A 21,848-nucleotide genomic window follows, 5' to 3' on the forward strand; every position below is an offset into this window, starting at 1 on the left:
CGGCCCCTTGCCCAGGCCTGAGGCCTCTGGCAGAGGTGTCAGGCCTGGGCAGGGGACCCCCAGCTCCCTGCGTTTGCAGGCTCTGCCCCTGCCCAGGCCTAACGCCTCTGGCCGAGGCGTCCAGCCCGGGCAGCGGGGACCCGCAGCGGCAGTGGCCCCGTGATCGTGGGCTCCGCTTTAGACCCAGGCAAGGGACCCCTAGCTTCCGGGACTGCCAGCTTCGACCGTGCCCAGCTCCCATCGCTGGCTCCACCCCTACTTCCTGCTATCACTGGCCAGGGCGGCAAAGGTGCCTGATTCTCCGATCATGGCTGGGGGGCCGCCTTTGCCCTGCCCCCCAGCTCTTAGATCCCCACTGGGTTTCTGATCACTGTCAGTGGCAGGGGGCTTCTTCCTGCTTTCCCTTTCACCTCCCTGCATTGTGCCTACATATGCAAATTAACCACCATCTTAGTTGGCAGTTAATTTGCATATCACCCTGATTAGCCAATGAAAAGGGTAGCGGTCGTACACCAATTACCATGTTTCTCTTTTATTAGTGTAGATACTTTACTGAAGTATAATTTAAATATAATAAAATCTACATATGTTCAGACCAGATTTTGATATGTTTAGAAAAATATATTTAACTATGTAATCACCCCCACCAATCCATATATAGGAGATTTCCATCAGTGCAGAAAGTTACCTCTTGCTCCTTTGTAATCAATTAACTATAGCCAAATGAGAATCTAATTCCTATTACTAAATATTCCTCTTGCCTGCTCAAGAAATTCATAGAAATGGAAGATGCTGGGGTCCAACGCCAGTGGGTCCAGGGGTCCCCAAAGGTGTGGACGGAGTTGGCGAAGAAGGAATGACACGGAGACAGCGTTCAGTTGATCAGCAGCCTTGCCAGGATCTCTAGCCACAATCTCCAGCCAAGTTCTGTGTCCATGTTTTCTTGCTAGGTTCTCCAGCCAGGTTCTCCAGCCAGGTTCTGTAGCCATGTTCTCTCGCTAGGTTCTCCAGCTAGGTTCGGTTTAGGTTCTCCAGCCAGGTTCGGTCGCCAGGTTCTGTAGCTGGGTTCTTCAGCCAGGTACTGTCTAGGTTCTCCAACCAAGTTCTGTAGCCAGGTTCTGTCCAGGATCTTTTGCCATGTTCTCTCCAGCGAAGTTCTTCTGACTCTAGGTTCTGTGTAGGTTCTGTCTTCTAAGTTCTGTCTCTAGATGCCGGGGTCCAACCCCAGCAGGTCCAGGGGTTCTGTTTCTAGGTTCTTCCTTCTAAGTTCTGTCTCCTGTTGTCTTGTTACATCTGTATTTATACCAGTTGATTCCAATCCTATCAATCTCTATTCCAAAGGTTAGGGCGTTTCTTATCTCCATTCCAGGGAGTAAAGATTATGTAGCTTAAGCATGATTGTTCATAGTTAAAGTGATTAATTACTGCCTGGCACTTAGTTAAGGGGTTTTATTCCCTCCCTAAGTTCAGGGGAAAATCCCTACCTGGGGAAACAACCTTTCTCAGAGAGGTGACCTTGGTTAAAACACATAGTGCCAAGAAGGTGAGCAAATATATTAAGAACAGTATGCCATATATGCCAGGTCCCTTGAAACAGCAAGGATGGACCGGCTCCCGGCAGGAATAGAAAGTATGCATTTCAGTGTCAGGTTCTGTTCACTGAACATGTTTTTTTTTGAAATTCATCTATCTACTTTTATGATTGAGTAGATCACAAGATGTTTATCCATTCACCTACTGATGGATATTTTTGCCTCTGTCTATCATCCTGAAGAGATGACTAATGGATGATAATAATGGAAATGGTTATTACAAATAAAGCTGCTATATATTGGATTGTGTGTCCACCACCCAATGTGCATAAGTCTTTGTGTAGACATAAGATTTAAATTATTTTGTATAATCATCTACCAGTGAAATGGCATGTTAGTAAGTGCACATTTAAGATTATGAGAGACTAATGGCTATTTTCAAAAAAGTAACCCCATTTTACATTCCCAGAAGCAGTGTGTGATAACTGCAGTTACTCTATATGCTTATCAACACTTGGCATTATCAGTCTTTTCAACTTCAGCCATTATAATGTGTGTGTAGTGTTGTGGCTTAAATTTTATTTCTCTGGCAACCAGTTTTTATGCAATTATTGGTCAATTGTATGCTCTTTTCTGCAGTGTCTATTCAAGTCTTTTGCCAATACTTCATTAGACTACCTTATAATTGAATTTTAATAATTATTGATATGGTCTGTATATGACCTTTGTCACACACATGCATTTCAAACATTTTCTTCCAGTGATTAGTGCTTTCATCTTGTTTACTTTCTAAGAAATCTTTGCATACTCCAAATTTGCATAGATTTTCTTCTATTTTTTTTTAAATTTTTAGTTTTATCTTCTTATATTTATATCTACAATTAATTTTAAATTAATCTTGTGGGTAGTGTGAGGTACTGTTCAAGATGTTTTTGAGTTTGTGTTTTTTTTTTAATATGGATATCCAATTGGTCTAGCACAATTTATTCAGAAGACTCTCATTTCCACAATGGATAATACTGGCGATTTTTAAAAACTCAACTGACCATATATGTGACCATAGAGGTCTATTTCTGGATTCTCTATCCTGTTTCATTGATCCACATATTTATCTTTATACAAAACCACATGCCTTGATTGCTTGGCTTTATAATAAGTGGTATGAAGTCTCCCCTACCTTAACTATTGTTGGAACTTAGTTTTCAAAACAAAATCTAGAGTATGCTTTTCAAATAAAAACAAACAAACAAACACAAAAACAGCTCTAGCCGGTTTGGCTCAATGGATAGAGCATCAGCCTGCAGACTGAAGGGTACTGGGTTCAATTCCAGTCAAGGACACATGCACTGATTGTGGGCTTGATCCACAGTAGGGGGTGTGCTGGAGGTAGCCAATCAATGATTCTCTTTCATATTTTTTTTATTTTTTAGGTGCTTTACCCATTTTTTTTTTGAGGGTTTACTATTTATTTATTTATTTATTTATTTATTGTAAAAGCCTAAGCGACTGTTTCAACCGAACGACCAGAACAACTAGAATCACCGGTCAACCAGTCGCTGACTGGCTATTTCGTTTAGCATAATGCCCTCCAGTTCCATCCATGCTTTTGCAAATGGTAAGAATTCCTTCTTTTTTATAGCAGCATAGTATTCCATTGTGTAGATGTACCACTGTTTTTTAATCCACTCATCTGCTGATGGGCAATTAGGCTGTTTCTAAATCTTAGCTATTGTAAATTGTGCTGCTATGAACATAGGGGTGCATATATCCTTTCTGATTGGTGTTTCTGTTTTCTTGGATTATATTCCTAGCAGTGGGATTCCTGGATCAATTGGTAGTTCCATTTTTAATATTTTATCTCTCTCACCATTGATGTTTCAATCTCTTTCTCCCTTCCCCTTCCTCTCTGAAATCAATAAAAATATATTTAAAAATAACCAAACATAAGGAGAGTTTTGCATTAAATCTATAAATAAATTTGGAGACAACAAGCATCAATACAATATTCATTCTTCCAATTCATGAGCAAGGTATATTTCTCCATTTATTTAGGTCATGATTCATTTCCCTCAATATTTTATTTTGTATTTTTCATTTTGTCTTGTGTATACTTTATTACATTTATTCACATTTTGATATAATTGGAAAAATATCTTTATTTTTAGCTATTATACAGAAATGTGATAGATTTTAGATACTATTTTGCATCCCATGCTACTGCTAAATTATATTATTAATTCAAGCCAATTTTCCTATAAATTGTTTAGGATTTTCTACAAAAGTAACCATATGATCTGCAAATAGAGGTAGCTTTATTTCTTTCTGATTCTTATACATTTTATTTACCTTTTTATTAATTTTATTGGGGTGACATTGGTTAATAGGTTTCAAGTATACATTTCTGTGATACATGATCTGTATATTGGATTGTGTGTCCACCACCCAGAAGTTAAATCATCTTCCATCACTAGATACTTGGCTCTTTTAAGCACCTCATCTCCCACCTCTTCCCCTCTGGTAATAACTATTCTCTTTATTTACTTTTCTTTTGTTATTGCAGTGGTAAGAACCTGCAGTACAATATTCATGATTGGTGAGAGTATTTTTGTCTTGCTCCCAACCTATAATAATAAAAGCATAATATGCAAGTTAGACTGGATAGCCAAAAGACCTTCTGGATGTCATTCCAGACACCATCTGGATGAAGCCACAGCAGCAAGGGGCCAAGGCACAAGCAGCTAAGGGTGATCAGGCAGGCAGGTGAACAGTTAGAGGTGCTCAGGAAGGCAGGCAGAGTGGGTTATTAGGCAGGCGAGTGGTTAGGAGTCAGTGGTCCAGGATTGCGAGAGGGATGTCTGACTGCTGATCCACTGGGATCAGGCCTAAACTGGCAGTTGGACATCCCCTGATGGTTCCAGGATTGGGAGAGGTTGCAGGCTGGGCTGAGGACCCCCCCACCCCGCCTACTGTGCATGAATTTCATGCACCGAACCTCTAGTCTTTGAATAAAAATGTTTGATTAGCATATTATCTACATTGGTGAACATTTTATGTGCACATGAAATAATGTATAGTTTACAACTTTGAGTATAATGATCTATAAATATCATTTTGCTTAATAGCTTGATAGTATAATCCAGGTTTTCTAAAATTTGTAATTTTCTGTGTGCATATTCTCTTGAATACTCATAGATGTTAAAACCGTTAGTGCCCTGTCTGGGTGGCTCAGTTAGTTGGAGAGTCATCCCATACCCCACATAAAAAAAAAATGGTTGTGGGTTTAATTCTTGGTCAGGGCACATATCTAGGTTGTGTGTTAAATTCCAGGTTAGGTTTTGAATGGAAGCCAACCAATTGATGTTTCTCATATTGATTTATTTTTTTTTCTTTCTCTCTCCCTCTTCTCTCTTCCCCTCTCTCTCTAAAAATCAATTAAAAAACAAACAACAACAAAAAACCTTTTAGCCATATTTATGGAATAGCCTATTTTTCTTGGCACCCTTTTATTTATAAATTTTGAAGCTCTATTATTAGAGACACATATTTATAACTCTTAGGTATTTTCTATAAATTCTCCTTTTATTATTATTAAACTAGAGGCCTGGTGCACCAATTCGTGCACAGGTGGGGTCTGTTCAGCCCTCCCTGGCCAGCCGGGGAAAGGGGCCATGGGCAGTTGGTGGGTCGTGGGTGGTTGGCTGGCCCTGCTCCCTGGTTAAAACTTCCAGTCAAGAGGACAATTTCCATATTAGCCTTTTATTATATAAGAAGTCCCTCTTTAGCACTTAAATTTTTTTATGTGTTGAAGTACACTTTTTTAAAAGAATTTTTTTTAAATGTATCTTTATTGATTTCAGAGCAGAAGGGAGAGGGAGAGACAGAAACATCAATGATGAGAGAGAACCATTGATTGGCTGCCTCCTGCACATCCCCTACTGGGGATCCAGGCCTCAACCCAGTCATGTGCCCTCGACTGGAATAGAGCCTGGGTCCTTCAATCCACAGAACTACACTCTATCCACTGAGCAAAATGAGCTAGGGCTTGACGTGCACTTTGTTTGATAATAATATAGGGATCTCAGGTTTCTTACGTCTGTTGTTTAAAAGTTTTTATATTCCTCCATCGCTTTCCTTTCTTCCTCTTTGTGTCTTTGCATTTTAGTGTAATGTGTGTTTTTTGTAGACAGCAGTGTGTATCTTGTAGATAGCTTGCTTTTTATTTTTTAAATATATTTTATTGATTTTTTACAGAGAGGAAGGGAGAGCAATAGAGAGTTAGAAACATCGATGAGAGAGAAACATCGATCAGCTGGCTTCTGCACACCCCCAACTGGGGATGTGCCCGCAACCAAGGTACATGCTCTTGAACGGACTCAAACCTGGGACCCTTTAGTCTGCAGGCCAACACTCTATCCACTGAGCCAAACCAGTCAGGGCGATATCTTGCTTTTTAAATCATGTCCTATTTAATTTCATTTACTTTTCACCTAATTATTGATATAATTGGGTGAAAGTCTACCATTATGCTTTTTTTCCTTTTCCTTTCAATGTTTTGTTTTTGTTGTTGTTGTTGTTGTTAATCTAGTGCTCTTTTCCTGTGTCATTTTGAGTAAATTCAAATATATTTAGTTCCTTTGATGCACCACTTTTAAAAAAACTTTTTATAAGTTTCTGTAGATCTGAAACCATGCAACTTTAACTTATTGATTCTATTTAGAGTCATTATTAGAGGCAGTATTGTAGCACTTAACATATTTCACTTCACACTTCATGATTCTCTGTGGTCTCTATTCACTTCCCACAGCAGTATAGTTCAAATGAATACCATTATTTGTAATACTATTGTTACATTTTAGTTCATAATATGTTATAAACCCTAACTTATAGTGTTATTATTTTTGCTAAAATCCAAAGATTGGCTGACTTTTTTTAAGGGCTAGTTAGTATATGTTTTATGAGCCATATGGCTATTGTTACAACTACTCACCTTTCATGTTGTAGCATGAAAGCAGCCATAGACATATATAAACAAATGGGGAAGACTATATTCCAATTAACCTTTATTGAGGAAAAAAGTTGGTTGGTCCCCAAGTTGGAATTTGCTGACCATTGTATGTTTGGCTATTTATTAGGGAAATTACAAGAAAAATAGAAACATAGACTTATCTTTACCCACTTATTTTCTGGATCTTATCAGCTTGATTTCATTTATCACCCAGCCTTATAGAAGATAATCAGTATACAAAAACTGCACATAATTAATATATATAATTTGGTAAGGTTGGATATATGGATGCCTCACATTACCATTGCCATAATCCAGGTAAAAAACATACCCATTGCCTCCAAAAGTTCTCTTGTGTACGTGTGTATGTGTTAAGGGCCCAGAAATAAACAGTAAGTTTTGTTTCTGGGTCAACTGATCTTCATCAGGGGTGCCAAGAATACAAAAGGAAGAAAGAAGTCTCTTCAATAAATGGTTTGGAGAAAACTGGACAATGACATGCTAATGGATAACATCGGACCCTTGTATTTCACTATAAACAAAAATTCATGCAAATGAATTAAGATTTGAACATAAGAGCTGAAACCACAAATTCCTATAAGAAAACAGGAGGAAAGTATCCTATACTTCTGCCTGTACACCCTGGTTTCCACTGATAACCCTTCCTTTTAATATGAAGGATACTCTTAGCCATAGTTTGTGGTATACTTTTGCTGACTACTAATTCTCTAGTTTCATTTTCCAGAAAAAAATATATTTAAATAGGTTTTTTTTAAATATATATTTTATTGATTTTTTGCAGAGAGGAAGGGAGAGGGATAGAGAGTTAGAAACATCGATCAGAGAGAAACATTGATCAGCTGCCTCCTGCACATCTCCCACTGGGGATGTGCCCGCAACCCAGGTACATGCCCTTGACTGGAATCGAACCTGGGACCTTTCAGTCCGCAGGCCGACGCTCCATCCACTGAGCCAAACCGGTTTCGGCTAAAATAGGTTTTAATGTATACTTTCATTGGATATAAAATTACAAACTGACAGTACTTTAAAGATGTTTAAAGATTTAAAGATGTGGTTCCAGTAGTTTCTAGCCAATATTGTTGCTAAAAGAGTGGATAATTGTCGTGCATATCATGAGAATATCATTTTGATTCTGGCTTTGAAAATTTCCGTCTTTGGTTATCCACAATTGAATTATAGTTTTCCTAGGTATAGATTTCTTTTTATTTTTCTTGCTTTGTGTACCAAAATATGTTCAGATCCATGGGTTTGACATTTTTTGTCCCATTCTAATTCTTCTCTTCTCGAACTCCAATTACACTAATTGATGATATCATTTTACACCATCCCCCAAGATCTTGGGTGTCTCTATTGATCAAATTCTTAACAATTTACAAGTACAAGTACATTTAACTATGTATACATACATTCTGGAACTTGGAAAATTTTTCCCATATAAAAATATGATAAATGGTGTTTGGGTTCCTACCATAGTTCACAAAGTTTACTTAAGCCACAAAGAACTATGCTTAACTTCTCCCTAACAATATCAGTGAATAAGACAAATGAAAATACACAGTATTTTGTAGTACTGTAATTAATATTTTTCTAAGATGGACAGTGAATTATTAGTTGAGTTGATCACTATTCCCAAAATATCTTTGCATGCATTCTTTTTGTTCCTTTACAGGAAAATATTCTCAACTCCTCTATGAGTTCTCAGTGAACACAACCCCACTCTCCCGCCTCCATACTCTCACCCGCACCTGATATAAATAGAGAAAACACATCTGAACTTTTGAGCATTTTCTGGGAGCTAAAATAAATGAGAGGGCTTCTATTGCCTTTTAGTTCAATTCTATACATTTTTATGTGTAGTGAGAGCAAGCCCACTTTGAGTGACTATATAACATTCATGACAAGTTGGAGAGTCCTCTTGAACTTAGTAAAAAAGTTATAACAATAAAAGTTTGAAATTTTCATAATTAATATAGTTCTCAGGAAGTAAACAGAACTGTTTTAAAATATCTGTTTTGTGGATAAAAGTATATGCACAAAATATATGTATCTTTGCACAGTTTATATTCACACTCTTCCTTACAGCTTCAAAGGGTTTTGCATTGTAGGAAATGCATAATGATTACTTCTGATATGTTTTAGAAGAAGTAATGGCCTTTCAAAGTTTCTTCTAGTCTCTGTTTTTATAAAATTGTTTTAAAATGTATTTCCCTGGATTATACTGTATTTAGAATTCAATCATTTTCCTTTCTTTCTTCAAAACTATTTTAGATTGTACGTGAATATATGGAAACAATGAGGTTGGTCTGAAGACTGAAAAGTAAAAATGTACACTGGAAACATATTACTACATGGGGCCATTTCCTCTCCCTCTGTAGGGCAACCCATAACAGATTTATTCCTTCCTGTAGCTTTCAAAATCTACTTATTGCACCCTATGGATCTGAAATGGGAAAATGGAGCTAGTTTTCCTTCTGGTCTCAGCGTGTCTTCTAGTTCAAAAAATAGAATTTGTATCACATAATAGAGAGCAAGTAAAAATCTTGCAGTCAGCATAGGCAAACTAGACTGAAGTTAGAAAACAGTGTCATAGAAGAAAATTAGAATGTGCATATGCTCCACAGGTTGAGAAAGGGATGTAGTTAATTTTATAGGTCAGTTTTGTTTGGCAGATTAAAGAAAGGCTGATGCTCTATTTGCATCAATATGTAAAAAACAATTATCTTTGTGATTCTTATTGCTTTGAGAAAATAATCCATAGACATAGAATGAATGAAATTATATTATGTCACTTAAATTATCCTATAGAATAATTGACTACATTCATTTTCCCTTTTAAATATTCCTAGGGATAAAAATTAGCATCACCATGTAAATAATATTGTCCTAGGAACTTTAGGTTTTATTGTAATAGTTTACTTTAAGAATCAATGTAGAAAAGCTTTAAGTTCAGCTGAATGTTAATAAAAAGAGTTGGGAAACCAAGAGGTAATAAGATCCAGCAGATAGGACATCTTTGGTCAATTAATTATATTTTATCTACCTAATATTCCATTTCAGGAAGCAAACATGTCTAAATAATTAATAGTTAGAGATTTTTCTTATAAGATCTTCTTAAATAAAAATTTATATTAGCAATGAAGAAGTTGTAATGAAGTCTAAAAGACTTTAATCATAATTTTTACAATTTCTTTTTAGATTACATACAATGTCTGGTTTTTCTTTTACAAACATAAACACTCCAACTATTGTAAAAATATTAACTTAGACAAAATAATAATAAAACTGATTATATTCTTTTTTTACTACACTGCTCACCCCTACCTAAAAAATAACACAAATTGGTCCTGGCTGGATGGCTTAATTGGTTGGAACATTATCCCATACATCAAAAAAATGTTGTGTGTTTGATTCCAGTCAGGGTACATGCCTAGGTTGTTAATTCCGTCTCTAGTTGGGGCCTGTTCTGGAGGCAACCAATCAATGTCTCTCTCACACATTGATGTTTCGCGCTCTCTCTCCCTTCCTCTCTCTTTAAAATGAATAAAAGCATATTCTCAGATGAGAATTAAAAAACTAACAAACAAAAAAAACACACTTAAATTTATTTTAGTATATAGGTAATAAAAATAATTTAAATATGTAACCAAGGTTTAACACAGATTTGACATTTCTTTTAATACATTAAAAATAATAACATAAAAATGTTGATACTTCTAATTCATTATACGCGATACAACTTTACTGCTTTCCCTTTGAATGTTTGTAAATTTACAGTAAGCCAAGGACAAAATAGAAATTCACCACAAATTAAGAGTAATAAATAAATAAGAACAAATTATAAAGAAAGAACTCTTCTGCTATTAAGAAATCAAACAGGTATTGGTTCCCAAGGGATTTTAGAATTGCAGAATAAAATATGTATTCATTAACATCTGCAATTTTATCTAAATAAAGCTAGTTAACTCACTTTATCACCAACTCTACTTGAATTCACATAAACTTCTGTCTAATTTATAGACGCATAAACTATCTTAACTACTTAGTAAAATAGACTTTTCATCAAAACAAATGAATAGAGTTCTAACCAGAACAGTTGAGCTGCTCATCGTATGCTCCATAAATTTTCAAAATGCTTTCATTCTTATATTGGCATAAGCTTAAGATCTCTTGAATATATATATGCAAAATATTTGGAATCTTACCTGTAACAAGAAAGCTGCATCTCCCCGCTCCAGCTTCATTTATGATGCTACAGTTATAAACCCCATAGTTTTCATTGGAAAGACTCTTCACCGGGTATTCTGTGTACTCCTGAGAGTCAAACTGACCTGTCCGTAATAATTTGTTGCCCAAGCGCCACTCATAGGTCAGTACCCGTATGGGATAGGCTCTCAGAACCCGGCAGCTCATAGTGACACTTCGCTCTTGTCCTTGCCGGATTTCCAAAAACGCTGGTTCCACAGCAGGAGGATCTGCAGGAAAGAAATGTTAAAACAGGTAAAATATGTTGCAATGGTTATTCTTTTTTAAAAAATATATGTTTTTATTGATTTGAGAGAGAGAGAGAGAGAGAGAGAGAGAGAGAGAGAGAGAGAGAGAGAGAAAGGGATAAGGGGAAAGAAAGAAACACTGATGAGAGAGATACATCTATTGAATTCCTCTAGCACACCCTCAACTGGGGATCTAGCTCATGACCTGGGCATGTGCCTTGACCAGGAATCAAACCAGATACTTCTCAGTGCATGGGAGGATGCTCAACCAACTAAGCTACACCAGCCAGGGTAAGGCAATAGCTATTCTTATTGTGAAAAGTTATTTTAAAATATATCCAACAATAGGGAAGGAGTATAAGAGGTGTATGGAGTCATATTTAGGCACAGGATTTTCAGCTGGGAAAGGACAGAATGGGCTGGTCCAACACCCACATGTGGCATTTTTATTTATTTATTTTTTAATTGGGAGGGATATCTTGGCTGTGGAGGTCCCAGGGAGGAGCAAGGAGTCCCAGCCCTTCATCAAGGGTTCCTTGCTGGAAAGGAAAGTCCCTGTAATTTTTGTCTGTAAAAACCAGAGGGGAATGAGGCTGAGGGAGATAGGAGGGTTGGTAAGATTCCTAGGCAGTTCCTCTTAAAGGGCCTGTGCACAAACTTACTTGGACTCACTCCCTCTGAACTCCAGTGCTGGGGCAGCAGATTGAAGGGATCCAGGGCCATATGGGGAGGAACTAAACTGTCAGGCATCGGGCAGGAACTGGGAGCAGCTTTCTCCTAGAGCAGTGGTTCTCAACCTTCCTAATGCCGCGACCCTTTAATATAGTTCCTCATGTTGTGGTGACCCCCCAACCATAAAATTATTTTCGTTGTTACTTCATAACTGTAATTTTGCTACTGTTAGGAATCATAATGTAAATATCTGATATTCAGAATGTATTTTCATTGTTACAAGTTGAACATAATTAAAGCATAGTGACTAATCACACAAACAATATGTAATTGTATGTTCAATATGTGTTTTCTGATGGTCTTAGGTGACCCCTGTGAAAGGGTCATTCGACTCCCAAAGGGGTCGCAACCCACAGGTTGAGAACCGCTGTCCTAGAGGAAGGTGCTCACACAGGTCATCCTTCCTCGGTTGAGATCTCCGCCCACCCAGAGCTGACTGGCAGGAACCATAGCTGAGTCCCATCAACCTGGCCCACACTGTCTGTCAGACGCTGATGATTCCATGAGATCCTGCCCCATCCAATTTGTAGCACCAATCATGCTGTTTGGAGTGGTTTTTCCATATGAATGGCCTGTATTGGCTCAGGCTTCATACTTTCCTAAAATCTCTAAAACAAGTAGTAGCTGTACTCAGTATGCCCCATACTTCTCGATAGGTGGTCCCAGGCTTGGCACTAGCAGCAGCTTGTCATGGTTCACAGTTTGGCCTCTCCTAGGCAATTCTAAGCCCAACACAAGTAGCAACCATCTGCAGATCACTCTGTAACTCATGATGCGTGGCCCCAGGCAGGGCATAGGCAGTGGCTGACTTTATACCTCCCGGGAGGCCCCAGAGCCAGTGCACCCAGTGGACAGCTTCAAACAATGCAAGATTACAACTCTACCACATCCATGAGAAACACACTCAAGCGGCAGACTCAGTGAGAACCAAATCCCCACTGAAGCAAATCCTGCTTCATAGGAATGTCTCCTTCACAGCAGCTCTTCCACTGTAGTGCAGCTGGTCCACATAGCTGATGGCCTGGGGGTCAATCCCTCCAAGTGATGCTAACAGAAATCAAGGCTCAACAAGAACAGGAAAATGCACACAGTCCACACAGGAGTGCACCTAGAGTGCCCAGCTCAGGTGACTGGGGAGGCTGAGCCACTGGGTTCTACAGGGCACATATTACACAAGACCACTCTATAAATTCTAGGAGACATAGCATTTCTATATAAGACATAGACATAAAGATAGGGAAGCAGCCAAAATGCAGAGATAAAGAAACATGTCACAAATAAAAAAACAGTTGAAATATCCAGAAAAAGCACTAAATGAAATGGAAGCAAGCAAACTACTTTTTACAAAGTTCAAAACAATGGTCAAGGAAGTTAGTGAGATTTTCAAGGAAATTAATGAGAACATGAACAACATAAAAAGAACCAGTCATGAATGAAGGATATATAACTGAAATAAAGAATAATTTACAGGGAATCAACAGTAGAGTAGAGGACATCAAGCATCAAATCAGCAATTTGGAATATGAAGAAGCATAAAACACCCAAATCAGAAGAGTAAAAGAAAAAAAGAATCCAAAATATGAAGATTATATAAGGAGCCTCTGGGAGATATTCAAGCGTACCAATATTTTCATCATAGCAGTGCCTGAAGGAGAAGAGAGGGAGCAAGAAATTGGAAATCTATTTGAAGAAATAGCCTGGTCGATGTGGCTTAGTGGTTGAGCACTGACCTATGAACCAGGAGATTATAGTTCAATTCCTGGTCAGGGCAAATGCCTGGCCTCTGGGCTCTATCCCCAGTGTAGGGCATGCAGGAGCCAGCCAATCAATGATTATCCCTCATCATTGATGCTTCTTCTATCTCTTTCTCCAACTTTCTTCCTCTTTGAAATCAATAAAATGTTAAAACAAAAAGAAATAATGACAGAAAACTTCCCCTATCTGGTGAAAGAAATATACTTACACGTCCAGGAAGCACAGAGTCCCAAACAAGAGACTAACACCAAAGAGGCTAACACCAAGACACATAATAATTAAAATGCCAAAGGTTAAAGACACAGAGAGAACATTAAAAACAGCAAGAGAAAAGCAGGGAGTGCACATAAGACTATCAGTTGATTTCTCAGCAGAAATTTTGCAGGCCAGAAGGGATTGACAGGAAATATTCAAATTGATGAAGAGCAAGGACCTCCAACCAAGATTACTCTACCCAGCAAAGCTATCATTTAGAATTGAAGTTCAGATAAAAAGCTTCACAAACAAGAAAAAGCTAAAGGGGTTCATCATGACCAAACCAGTATTACATGAAATGTTGAATGATATTCTTGAAGAAAAAGAAGAGGAAGAGAGAAGAAGAAGAAGAAGAAGAAGAAGAAGAAGAAGAAGAAGAAGAAGAAGAAGGAGAAGAAGAAGAAGGAGGAGGAGGAAGAGGAGGAGGAGGAGGAGGAGGAGTTGGAAATAAATACATGTATATCAATAACTGAATCTAAAAGTCTAAATAAACAAATAAGGAATCTAATGAAGAAAATAAACTGACCACTTGCCCCTATAGGACACATACTACATAAGGGGAGACAGTTGTGACACTCTCAAAAATAAATTTTTTTTAAAAGAGATGATAAAAAAACATAAGCTGGTAAAACTAACAGAGTTTAGTTGTTTAATTTTTGTTGTTTTTCTAGCTGCCTCCCAGACAAGATTGTCATGACTGTGCTTGGATTATACTGTCAGAAACCAAATGATATTCTTATGAATATAAAATTCAGTCTCCAAACTAGTATGAAACCTTGAAGCAGATAAAGATATTGGTGAATTATAATTATTTCCATGTGAGACTCAGTCCCCAAGCTTTGGATACCCATTTTTAATAAATTAGGTAACACAAGTATACACATTTATTTTATAAATTATTTATCCTGAATTTATTTGACTGCCAGTCATAATATCAAGTGTAAACCTTAAGTAAACTTTACACATTGTACTACAAGTGAATGTGGTTTTCAACCGATGACAACATGTTCATTTATCTGGCTTAACTGTGATTTTTTTTGATGTAATTAAAACTTGCTACACTTCGTACCTAATATATTTGTTTTTGATAGGAAGATTTCTAAAAGGTGTTACATACTTCTCTCCTTATTTAGAGTAGTCAAAATATAGTCCTTTTCTTAATGACTCCAAATGGTCATAATTAATGACAATTATTTCTGGGTGCTAACAATGGGCTTTATTCAATTAAAGAAATTGTATGTGACCACTCAGGATTGTACTGCACAACACAATCAAGTCCTTGATTAGATATTTATAGCAACCTCTTGAGCTGTACAATACAAAACTGTACAGCTCTACCTGTTATCCCTTTCAGCAAGATACTAAAAGATTTTAGGACTACCACACCAAATGTTCCCTGTCTCATATTCTTTTCCTGTTATTCCATATACTTTTTATACTATTGATCTTTTCACTGCCAATCTACTATTTGTTGAAAGAAGTTCTTGCTTCTTTCAACAAATATCTTTAAACTATCCTTCTAATTCTAGTTTTATTCATAAATGTAATGTGTTTTTTTTTCCTTTAAAAGTGTTTTGATTTCAGAGAAAGGAGGGGAGAGGAAGAGAGAAACATCGATGGAATGCCTCCTTCACATCTTCTACTGGGACTCAAGCCTGCAACCAGGGCAACCTCCTGGTGTATGGGACGATGCTCAACAAACTGAGCCACACTGGCTGAGCGTGAATTTAATGTTTTTAGTTCTTCCTATATAACTGCTAAGAATTTTAAAAAAAAAGAATGATTAGAAAAACATCCTGTCTGCCTATAAGTTTATGGTCTAATAAAATAGGCAGACATATAAATAGCTAATTTATAAAACTGAAGTAAAATAAACTATTCTAGGGTAGAAAGTAAAGAACTGAATAACACTTAGGAGGACTGACCTCCCAAGTGTTTCAGTAAGGCATCTCAGAGAAGGTGATACTTGAGCTGTGATTTCCGGATATAAAGAAAACGATCAGGTTAGTAAGCATGAGCAGACATTCCAGGTAGGGGGATTAGTTCATGCAACTACTATAGAGATATAGAGATGGGGAAGTATTCAGAGAAATATAGATGAGTTAGCATGTGATTATATTCTATTTTTCCCAGAAAGTCTGATGATCTTTCTATTTCACTCAGAACTCATGGCACTTTATTCATTTACGTTTACTGTAACTACTGGTATATTTGAATACAAATGAACCTTCTGATTTTGTGCTTTCTATTTGTTTTGTTTTTTTCTTTGATTGTCTTATTTTAGATTGATGGATTACTTCGTTATTTCAAAGTTTTTCCTGCTACTAGTTGTGAATTTAATTACTCTGTTTCTATTATTTTATTGATTATCCAAGCACATGCAACATGCATCTTAAGTTAGTTAAAAACATTGATTAATACTTTTACCATCCTCCTGGGAAAAATAAGAATCTTAGAAGAGTTTGCTTATTTTATTCCCATTCTAATATTTGCTACCAAGCCATGAATTTTAATTCTCTCATTTTATTAAAATTATTGGAAATTATAGTAATTTTATACCTGCATTTTTATTTAGAATTATTCAGGTATATGCTAGCAGTACTTCCTTCTTTCATCATAGACTTTCCAAATTTGTGACCACTTTCCTTTTGCCTGAAGTATATCATTTAAAAATATCTTTAGTGAACGTTCTAATATGATTTTATAAAAATATTTTAAGCTCATTCTTAAAGAATACTTCTTTGTACATAGGATTGTAGGTTAGCAGTATTTTCTTTCAACACATAAGGATATTATTCCACTGTCTTCAGATCACCATTTTGTTTCTGCAGAGAAGTAAGCTCAAAGTCTCACATTTTAAAGTGCATTACTTTTTTCTACCAGCTATTTTTAAAATCTCTTTGTCTTTGATACTGCACAGCTTCAATATAATGTTTTCAGGTATGGGTTTTTCTTTCACTTATAGTTTGAGGTTTTCTTGGCTTCTTAAATCTGTTGATTTAAGTTTGTAGTCTTTCATCTAAGTGATTTTTGAAAACTTATAATCAGCCTTCAAAGAATACCTGTGTTCATTTATTTCTATCCTCATTTGAGGGTCTTCTTTATTCTGTATTACATGTCTCTTAGCATTTCATTCTTTGGAATACACATTGAGGACAAACCTTTGTAATTAGGAGTAAATGTTTTAGTGTGTGGGCCAGTGCTCTAACCACAGAACACCACTGGCTAGGGCTGGAATCAATGATAGTATTTGATGTGACTTTATCATTTGAGACAGAAAATTTAAAGAATACTTTAGCAATTGAATAGATTTCAAGGCAGAAATTTTATTTTTATGTACACAGTCTGAAATACATGAAAACAAATTTATAATTAATTCATTGAAAATATAAGCAAGGTTGATAATAAAAAGTCTCTATCAAATCAGTTTGTAAATACAGTGCTGCTGATTGAGTATATTGTATTTAATGTTATCTTTATTGTTTTTTAAAAGTTACTGTGATCTCTCATTCATCCACTAATATTCTCAGCTGCCTAATATAATGTCTCTTCTTATATCTTACTCAAAATAATTATTCTAGAATGAAAATTTTAGGGACATTACTTTATAGGTAGTAAGGAATTATGCTGTTCTTACTCATCTGCTCTTTAAAATTATATATGCCATTATTAAAACTAACATGTATATAATTGGAGATTGATTCTAATTTTAATAAGTGTTGGATTTATAATATGCACAATCTATTGCTTTATAGCCTTCTGACTTCTAATTTTGTTGAAATTTAAGATAGAAAATTACAGAAATACTAGTGGCCTGGTGCACAAATTTGGGCACATTGAAAGGAAATCAATTAGAAGAAATATTTTATTTATTTATTTTTATTTTTTAAATATATTTTTATTGATTTCAGAGAGGAAGGAAGAGGGAAGGAGAGAGAAATAGAAACATCCATGATGAGAGAGAATCATTGATTGGCTGCCTCCGGCAAGTCCCCCACTGGGGATTGAGCCCACAACCCGGGCATGTGTCCTTGACCGAATAAACCTGGGACCTTTCAGTTTGCAGGTTGACACTCTATCCATTGAGCCAAACCGACTAGGGCTAGAAGTAATATTTTAATATCGCTATTTGCCCTATCTCTATAATAGAAGTGTCAACCAAATTCATGATCAACAATGACAGATGGAAACACATGCATGCAATGGGTGCCAGTGAGAGCTTTATATTATGCATGTGCAAGTCAACTTAGCCTTTTATAGAAATAGAACTAGAGGCCTGGTGTACGAAATTCGTGCACTGGGGATGGGTGGGGGGTCCCTTAGCCCGGCCTGTGCCATCTTGCAGTCTGGGACCCCTCCCTCCTTACCGCCCACCTGCTTGCTGCTTCCTACCACTCGGCTTGCTGCTCCTTAGTGCTGATGCAAAGGCTCCCACCACCACCGCTGCACTTGCCAGCTGCCCTGGCCCCTGCTGTGGGTCGGACCTCCTCTGCTATAGCAAAGGTTTGGGTTCCATTCTGCCAGGGCACCTACTTAGGTTTCGGGTTGATCCCCGGTCGGGGCTGACTGCTGCTCAGGAAGTGACTGAGGACTGTGTGCTCTAGTCATTCGGTGGGGAGCTGGGGTCCCATTCCCAACCTGGCCCACTCTGATCCCCACTACCCCCGCTCCTACATCAAGGATGACTTCAACTATGGCAGCTGCGTGGCCTCTGCTGGTGTACACATCCGCATGGGTGGGTCACCCTCTCCGTGCCTCGCCAGGCGTGGATGCTGCACAGTCACCCCAGAGGCAGATTTCCGGGTTCCCAGGGAGACCGCCCTCCACCCCGGACTTTCAGGGAGAGCTGGTTTGGAGGGAAAGCACTTTGCCTGGAGCAGAGCACCTGTCCTGTGCAGGGCTCACAGAGTTTGTGTCTCTGATCCTGCCCTCAGCAGTCCCAGCACTGTGGTGGTGGGGTTTGGTGCTGCTGGGTTCAGGGCCCTCCTGCGGGTTTGTGCCTCTGATCGGCCCCCAGCAGCCCCAGTGCGAGGGTGGCTGGCCTTGGGTCTGCTGGGTGCCGGGCCTACAGGTTTGTGTCTCTGATCCCCCCAGCAGCCCCAGGACCGTGATGGCAGGGCTTGGGGCTTCTGGGTGCCAGGCCTGCATGTTTGTGTCTCTTATTGGGTCCCCAGCAGCCCCTGCAAGAGTAGGGCTTCCTTGGGCTGATCGTGCCACCAAGCCCCGCTGCCCAGGACTGCACAGGGGGGGTCCCGATAACCCAGGGCCACACACAGGAGTCCCGCCTGCCCAGGGTCACACACGGAGGTCCCAGCTGCCCAGGGCTGCACAAGGGGGTCCTGGCTGAGGACGGGTTTAGGCGGCACATGGGGGCCCAGATGGTGGCTTGCGCTGGCCTGTCCTGCCTGCAGTATGCAAATTAGCCACCATCTTTGTTGGTGGTTAATTTGCATATCACGCTGGTTAGCCAATGGGAGGCGTAGCGCAGGTATGGTCAATTACCATGTTTGTCTATTATTAGATAGGATAAACTTGCTTAATTATACCTGCTTTCTCATTTTGCTAAACTTTTTCCAGCCCAGTGAAGCACCCCAACTTGTCTTTCAGATAATTGTCAGCAACACAGCAGTAAATATCAATATGAAGCAGATTATTATTGTAGATCACACAGGCAGAACAAAGGGTAAAATATTTTACCTGTAGCAGTGTTTGACTATATTCTGTGCAGTGAGGAAACCTGAAGTCATTTCCAAGGTCCACCATTTCATTTCTTACTTCTTTTCAGTCAGATCAAGTTTCAAAGCTTTCTAAATCTCTATTTCCCAGCTAATGAAAAGAAAATAGGATTCCACCGAGTGTCCTATCTACCTACTCCAGGACTTCTGTGAGGATCAAATGAGATGAGGCACGGGAAAACACTTCACAGACATTTGGTTACAATGGGAAATGTTTCCACCTGACTATAGAGCAAGTTGTGTTCCAGGGCTGAAGAAAGTGCAAGGAGGCTAGTTGCTAGGAAGAGGAAGTTGGGCATTGCTATGTGACATCATTACCCAGACGGTCAGACACATAACATATTAGCCTTTTATACATATAGTTTCTATTCAAATTCTGGGACCAAATTCTCAATTCTTTATAAGTTTCATTTAATAAAAAAATTATTAAGATTAACATGACCACATGCCATATTTATTATCAAGCTTTTAAAAAGTAAAAATTATCTCTAGAACTTTTATATCAGAAAAAAAATGTCCATTTTCAAGTTCTATCGTCAGATTTTCCTTGAAGGATAATGTCAAGTGTCTTTGAAAATGTTAAATGGAAGGGGTTAAAATTAGAATGAGTTAACTTCTAGTATTTCTTCCTTTCACAAGAATAGATACCGACTAATAAAGAAAACCAGAAACACAGAGAAACTGCTCATTTTCGATTTTTATTATAAGTGACTAGAGGCCTAGTGCACAAAATTCGTGCAACAGATTGGGGGGTTCCTCAGCCCGGCCTACACCCTCTTGTAATCTGGGACCCCTTGGGGGATGTCCGACTGCCTGTTTAGGCCCGATCCTGCAGGGAAGGCCTAATCTCCCAGGAATCCCTGCAGGATTGGGCCTAAAAAGGCAGTTGGATGTCTCTTTTGCAATCCGGAATTGCTGGCTCTTAACTGCCTGCCTGCCTGATTGATTGTCCCTAACCACTCACCTGCCTGCCTGATCACCCGTAACCACTTCTGCCTGCCTGATTGTCCCTAACTCCTCTGCCTGCCTGACCCTCTGCCTTGACCCCTGCAACCACAGCTTCGTCCAGAATGACATCCAGAAGGTCGTTCAGCTGTCCTGTCTAATTAGCATATTAGGCTTTTATTATTACAGATTATAACTAGAAAATCCATTGTTTATTTCTGCCAATATTTCTACATCCAAATATAAATGGTTATTTGATAAAGTCCCAACTAGGTAAAACATGAAGCTATATTGGTCTACCAAAAATATATTTTATATGTTGTATTTATATCTAGAAGTCCATTCTACATTGCCATTTTATATGTTTATTGCTCTAAATAAGTCACAGGATTTTACTTAAGAAAACATGTGTCTGCTTTTACCAATATAATATGAATGCATTAATCTTGTATAAATCTATTATACAAATAATAACAAGCAATAACCTAATAGCTAACTTGGTAGACATATAAATTTTCACAAAGAGGAAACTAAGCAAAAACATTATCCTTGAAATCTTGCTATGAAAATATAAAACCCAATCTTTGGCCAAAAAGAAGTGGGTGATGATGTAGTCTTGGTAGTAAGGAGATTAAAAATAAACCCCATCAGAAGACCTACCCACAACACTCAGATAAAATAAATAAATAAAGTAATAAAAGGAATCCAAATTGGAAGGGAATAAGTAAAACTGTCATTATTTACAGATGACATGATACTACATGTAGAGAACCTAAAAAGTCCACCAAAAAGTATTAAAACTGATAAATGAATTTAGTAAAGTAGCAGGGTACACAATATTCAGAAATCAGTTTCATTTTTATACACCAATAAAAATCATCAGAAAATAAATTAAGAAAACAATCCCATTTACAATTGCATCAAAAATACATAAGAACAAATTTAATCAAGGAGGTAACCAGTGTCAGAAAATTATATGACATTGTAGAAAGTAATTGAAGATACAAGTAAATGGAAGCATATACCATGCTCATTGATATGAAGGATTAGCATCTTTAAAATGTCTACACTGCCCAAAGCAATCTTAAATTTTAATGCTATCCTAATCAAAATACAATTTTTTTTTCACAAAACTAGAATACATAATAAGTATAAAATGCATAAAAAACCAAAAAGATCCCAATAGCCACAGAAAAATTGAAAAGATCAAAGATGGAGGTGTCATGCTATCTGATATCAAAGAATACTATAAGGCTATAGTAAGCAAAATGGCATGGTACTTCCATTTGACCCAGTAATCCCACTTCTAGGATTATAACCCAAGAAAACAGAAACACCAATCAAAAGGATACAGTGGGGCCTTGACTTATGAGTTTAA

At 37.8% G+C, this 21,848-nt stretch overlaps 1 protein-coding gene across 1 annotated transcript in view; it reads right to left on the minus strand.

Moving 5' to 3' along the window:
• Positions 1-21,848, minus strand: part of MDGA2 (MAM domain containing glycosylphosphatidylinositol anchor 2) — a 939,200-nt gene that overhangs the window by 125,449 nt on the left and 791,903 nt on the right. Inside the window, exon 9 of the mRNA XM_006761237.2 lies at positions 10,761-11,030. Within this exon, the coding sequence (XP_006761300.1) occupies positions 10,761-11,030 (270 nt within the window). The remainder of the gene's footprint in view (positions 1-10,760; positions 11,031-21,848) is intronic.

This window comes from Myotis davidii, unplaced genomic scaffold (genome assembly GCF_000327345.1).
Source record: "Myotis davidii unplaced genomic scaffold, ASM32734v1 scaffold1032, whole genome shotgun sequence".
NCBI lineage: Eukaryota > Metazoa > Chordata > Mammalia > Chiroptera > Vespertilionidae > Myotis > Myotis davidii.